This window comes from Perca flavescens, chromosome 15, assembly GCF_004354835.1.
Source record: "Perca flavescens isolate YP-PL-M2 chromosome 15, PFLA_1.0, whole genome shotgun sequence".
NCBI classification, from domain to species: Eukaryota; Metazoa; Chordata; class Actinopteri; order Perciformes; family Percidae; genus Perca; species Perca flavescens.
Window position 1 is genome coordinate 18,699,540 of NC_041345.1, and position 6,000 is coordinate 18,705,539.

The following is a 6,000-nucleotide window of genomic DNA, read 5'->3' on the forward strand; positions in this document are numbered from 1 at the left end:
TTCTTTCCTCTCTTCCTGTTTGTGTCCACCTGAGACAAATCTAATATTTGTGTTGCTCCACATCCTTTAATCCTTATCATGTCCCATTGTTTTTTTATTTTTTATTTGAAAGTGTTTTGAAAATGTAAGGAACAGACGAGAAAAAAACAAAAAACAAATCAATATAAACAAATAACAAGACAATAAACTCTATTGTAACCCAGATGATGTAAATAGTTACAGATCATAATTTTGATAAGAAAAGTTCATAGTAATTAAGTTGTCATTGTTAAAAACATCATTTTGATTAAGAGATATTTTTACTGTCTTAAATTACCATTTAGCGATTTTATTTTGAAACTTCACGATGCACGTTTTATTTATTTATTTATTTATTTATTTATTTTCCAAAAGCTTTATTTAACAAATTCAGGCCATTACAATTTTCGTTTGACAATTAATACATGGAGTAGGCCTACCAAAAACAGACTAGGTATCCAATAACAAAGAAACAGCTGAATTATAAAAAAAAGACAGAAAAGTAAAAAAATAAATAAATAGAGGTCTAGTCCACAACCAATACTTGTATGATCTGTAGCACATTCCCTGCTTGTTTAGTTTTTATACATTTCAAAGATTCTTATAAATACGTAACTCATTCATGAACACAGAATAAAGGTCTCACCTTCAAAAATCTGCATTTGTGGATGAATTGTTTAGCTAAAATAATCAAGGAGTTATACATCTGGTCCATTTTTTTGTCCTCCATTAACAGTCCCAATTTAATGTCCCCATAACTCAAAGACGGTGCTTCTGAATCCTTTTCAGAAATTCAAATTCTGATCAGATCCCAAAAAGGTTTGATTACATTACACTCAAAAAATAAATGCTCTAAGGTTTCTAAATCTGAAACACAAAAAGTACAATTATTCTCGTCAATGTTAAATCTTTGTTTAAGAAACCAATTACATGGATATATATCATTTAACACTTTAAAATGGGTTTCTTTTGCTTTCTGTGAAACAGGAAGAGTGAGATATCTGGTTCTTATTCTCCTTACAATCTCTTCAGGATAGACTTAAAGTAAGTTCTTTCTTTTCAACAGTAGGAAATAATACAGATGTAAGGGCACCCCTTATAAATTTGTTTGTGCATTTTGCCACCTTAAAATCCCGTTCCTCTATACACAGAGGATATACATAATTCATCATACTCCAAAAAAGTCCCACTTAAATCCATCAAATGTAGAATAGACCAGACACCTCTCTCAACCCAATCCCCATAACATAACGATTTACCTTTATAAAGGATGCACCGATTATTCCATATTGGGGAACTATGTGGAGTAAAATTGTGTTTATAAATCATTTTCCAGTACAAGAGGACCTGCTCATGGAATCTAGACAGGTTGACAGTTTGGTAACATTAAAATCCCATCTTAAAAGAAGTCTATCCCACCACATTTGTCAAAAATCTTAGAAGGAATGTAATACCAGAAATCATCACTATCTTGAATAAATTTTTGTAGCCAGTTTTATCACTCCGTTCATTGCTTCATAGTCGATCACATTTAAACCCCCTTCTTCTAAGGTTTTCACTGCATCACCTTTTCTCAGATAATGATGTCTGTTTTTCCAAATAAAATTGACATTAGTTTGATTCATTAATTTAATTAGATTATCCGGGATGGCAAGAGAGAATGCAGAGTACATAACTCTAGAAAGTGATTCAATTTTAGTAATTAAAACTCGACCAAAAATAAACAAATCCCTCTGTAACCAAGAATTAAGTATAGCTTTGCTTTTCTTTATACCAACCTCAATATTTAGTTCTTCTCTAATTTTCCTATCTTTTGTTATTACTACCCCTCATGTATAGCCATTAGTTCACATTTCTTAAGATTTAAACATAAACCTTACCTGACGCTTTGGAGAATCTCTCAATTCTCTTAATCACCAGGGGGATCTGTTCAGACTTCTTGAGGAATAAGGTATCTGCCAGCTGAGAAATAAATAAGCGATTACCTAGCACATTTAAAGGTTCTATATCTGGGCTGTTTATTATGTGTATTGCCAACAGTTCTGCCACTAAAATAAATAAAAACGGCGAACAGGGGCAACCCTGTCAAATACCTCTTTTAACCTCAAACCTTCTAGTTGTTCCCTGGTGGAGAGAAACTGAGCTATTACTGTCCTTATATAACATATTTATGACCTTAATAAATTCTGAGCCAAAACCAAAATACTCTAAAGATCTCAGAATAAATGCATGTTCCACTGATTGACATGCTTTGTAAAAATCTAAAAACAGAATAAAACCCCTATCGTCAATCCAGTTGTTATCATCTAGTAGGTCAAGGACCTCACAATGTTATTGTGAATGGATTTTTCTTTGAGAAACCCCGATTGAGTTGTGCTTATTATCTGTTCTATACCATCTTTCAACCTATTAGCCATAACCTTAGTAAATAATTTGTAATCCACAATTAATAAAGTAATTGGTCTCAGGTTATCAATGTATCTTTTGTCCTTACCAGCTTTAGGTAATAGAATAATAATACCTTGTTTCATAGTTGCTAGTAAATTTTTGTTTTTAATACATTCCTTTAGGGCAGTAAATAATAATTCTTTTATATCTTACCAGAAAAATTTGAAGTTAATCCATCCTGACCCGGGGACTTTCCTACTGACATTTTCTTTAAAGCTATATCCAATTCTTTCATGCTAATCTCAGCATCACATCGTGCTTTGAACCCCTCCTCAATTTGAGGTATATGTTGTTTAACGCTTTCCAGAAATGATAATGACTCCTCCTCTGAATAAGATGAAGAGTACAGTTTAGAGAAGAAATCATATATGTTTTCATAAATTGCTTGTGTGTCAGAGCATTCTGTATTATTGATCATCAAAACATTTATTTTGTTTCTTTCTTGTCTCCTTCTTTCAAGACCGAAAAAAAAAGAAGTATTCTTTTCCCCTTGTTCTATCCATTTAGCCCTGGATCTGACATAAGCCCCTTCTGCTCTCTGGACAAATCTAACCTGGCTTGTAAACTTACTAACATTGTTGTATCTTCTTCTGATAGATCAGCTTTTCTACTAAATTCATTAATTTCTTGAACTAGTTTCCATTCATTCTCTCTTTGTTGTTGTCCTCTAATTTTACTATACTTTAACGACAGACATCTAACCTTGTATTTAAAGTATTCCCATTTCTTACAGCATGTATCTACCTCCACATCGCCCTTAATGTCCCCTATTAAGGCCTTTACTTCCTCAACATATTCTTCTACATTCAATAAGTCCGCATTAAACTTCCAATAATTCTTCCTAAATTTATGATCGCTTCCTGGTTTCATTGTAATGCCAATTACACAGTGATCTGTTAAAGGAGCAGCAGATATCAAAACATCTGTCACAGCACTTAATATTTCTGAAGTGACCAACCAAAACTCTATTCTCGATCTTGATCTCCCATTAGGTTTTATCCAAGAAAACTGTCTCATAAAAGGTTTTTTTTCCCTCCAAATGTCAATGAGTGAATTAACCTGTATGAATTCCTTCAGAACAGTAGTCATTGTAAATTGAGGGACACCTATCGGACCACTCATCCGGTACCATATTAAAATCCCCACCTATTAGTGCAAACCTTATACCATACATTTTGTTATAATCTGCAATAATTTCATTCAGCATTCCCAGAGTTCTTTTGTTTTGGCTAATCATATTGAACCCATAGATATTAAATAAAATTGCAAATGCCCCTTCTAATTTAACTACTACAGCTATCCAATGACCATCTTTATCCACTTTAGATGTGACTACCTCTCCCGGAAATCCACACAGACATATTGCCACACCCCCAGACCGGTTGCTGCCATGAGAAAAAAATATCTTGTCTCCCCACTTTTTTTTCCAAAAAGATGTGTCCTCTTCACATGAATGAGTCTCTTGTAAAAATATGCAATGTGCTTTAAGTCCCTTACAAAACAAAAAAATAGCTTTACGTTTTACCATGTCCTTTAGACCTCTTACATTTAAAGATAGAAAAGAAATCTCTGATTAAGAAAGAACATAAACTAAAGTTGTTGTTTTTTTAACCAAAGTATAGAACTAACCTCTTTTTAGGTGCCCTCTCTGCCCAGAGGTTCATAAACCATTTAATCCCCCCTCTCTTGTATAAAGTCTCTTATATCACCTGTTGAGTCTCATGTCTGTTCTTTTAAATCTTCTGCCCATTAATGAATCCAAAGGGCCCCCGAAAGTAAGCCTTCTTCCCGGCCCTCCTCGCTTCTTGTATCTGCGGCCATAAAGCTTCTCTTGCCTGTTTCTCAGCCGTAGTTAAATCTTCAGAGAAACGAACCCCCGCTTCCTTGCACGCTTCCGACTCCTTCGTCATCCTCCAGATCCCATCTCTGTGTTGCCATTTCACAAACTGGATAATCACCTGTCGTGTTCTCTTCTCCTTTCTCCCCACTCGATGAGTTATGTTTACCATCTCCTCCATCTTCTGTGCCCGGAGCGGAGCCACCTTCTTCCGCAGGTTAATCACCTCCTCTCTTGTGTTTTCATTTGTCACTTCTTTCATTCCTTTTATTCTCAAGTTCCACCTCTGTACCTTTCATGTTCTGCCGTTCTTCCTTTGAGGTCCGCGTTCTCTTTTTCCAGCAGTGTCATTCTCTCTTCTAACTTAATCACTTTACTTTTACATTCTTTGAGTTCTGCTGCATTGAACTCCAGAGCTTTTGCCAAGCTGCCAATCATGACCGTATTCTCTTTGATCTGAGCCTTTATATCTCCTAGCTGTTTCTCCAGTTTATCAAATCTGGTGCCCAGTGTGTTTATCGCAGCCAGAATTGCAGCCATTGAATCCTCCTCATTAGGCCTTACATACTTCCGAACCGGGTGGGAACTTTCCTTGGATGAACAGTCCTCCAACTCTTCAAAGTGCCGCTTGTCATTGCATAGTCATGCTGTAGCAGCGCCGCCGGTGCTTTAGCCATTTGGCTAATATTAGCTTCATTGTTTGTCATCATTTCCTGACATGTATCGCTGGAAACTTTTCCTTTACTTTTCTTCGGCATTTAAACTTGTACTCAACCACTTTTTGGAGGAGAAACTATCAGTATTTTGAACTTTTGAGGAACTTGAACGAGAGCTCCAAAAGGCTTGACCACCTATTCCGCCATCTTGCCTGCCCCCCTTCACGATGCACGTTAGCTGCATCCTTTGCTGTGAAACAGTAAGAGAGAAAAGGAAAACAAGCGCAAGCGCTATATTAGTTGTTTTCTGGAGGAGCTGAACTTTGAAAAGTGATTAATAAGTTAATGAAGACACTGAAGTTTTTTTTTTGTTGCAACCCTGTCTCGGTATAAGCTAGCCTGTTCATCCACAGCCTGAATCACTCATTTCATATTTCGGTTGAATTTATGCTAAGAAATACCCTGATAAGAGATGAAAGATGTGTAATCGTATTGTACTTTTACTACGAGTGGTAGATTTAAAGTTATCAAGTGAATGAAAAGATATTTCGTTTGAAATAAGCTTCACTTTTGTTTTGAAAGGTTAAAACTGATTCTAAGTTATGTTTTCATGTGTGAAATGCATATGAGGTACTAATTTGGAGCATTATCCCAATGCCTTATATTAAACTAATTATCTTTTGGTACAATTGTAAGCTTGTTGCAGTTGTGATTTGAAATACTTATTTGAATTCAAGGTATTCTATCTGATTACTTTGTATTGGTTAACTGAATGGTATTCACTACTTTTCAGCATGTAGAAGTATATGCAGTTCTGTATATATTTATTTTTACAAACTGAAGTTAATGTTGTACAACATGCGAACATGGGAGCATTTGATATATGACTATAAAAGCAACCTGCATTAGGGAAAGGAGTTATGAAACTTAACAAAAGGTTATAACCTGGTTGTGAGTGCAGGTCAAGTTTTGTGGGATCTAGAAGTCCTGGAAGAAGATTCATCGATCTCAATAGATGGCGAGCCAACCCAGTTTGATTTT

At 35.3% G+C, this 6,000-nt stretch overlaps 1 protein-coding gene across 1 annotated transcript in view; it reads right to left on the reverse strand.

The window, feature by feature from the left end:
* LOC114569463 (alpha-2,8-sialyltransferase 8E) overlaps positions 1 to 4,843 on the reverse strand; it is a 51,419-nt gene extending 46,576 nt beyond the window's left edge. The window contains exon 1 of the mRNA XM_028599278.1: positions 4,596 to 4,843. Within this exon, the coding sequence (XP_028455079.1) occupies positions 4,596 to 4,843 (248 nt within the window). The remainder of the gene's footprint in view (positions 1 to 4,595) is intronic.
* Between the last annotated feature and the right edge of the window lie 1,157 nt (positions 4,844 to 6,000).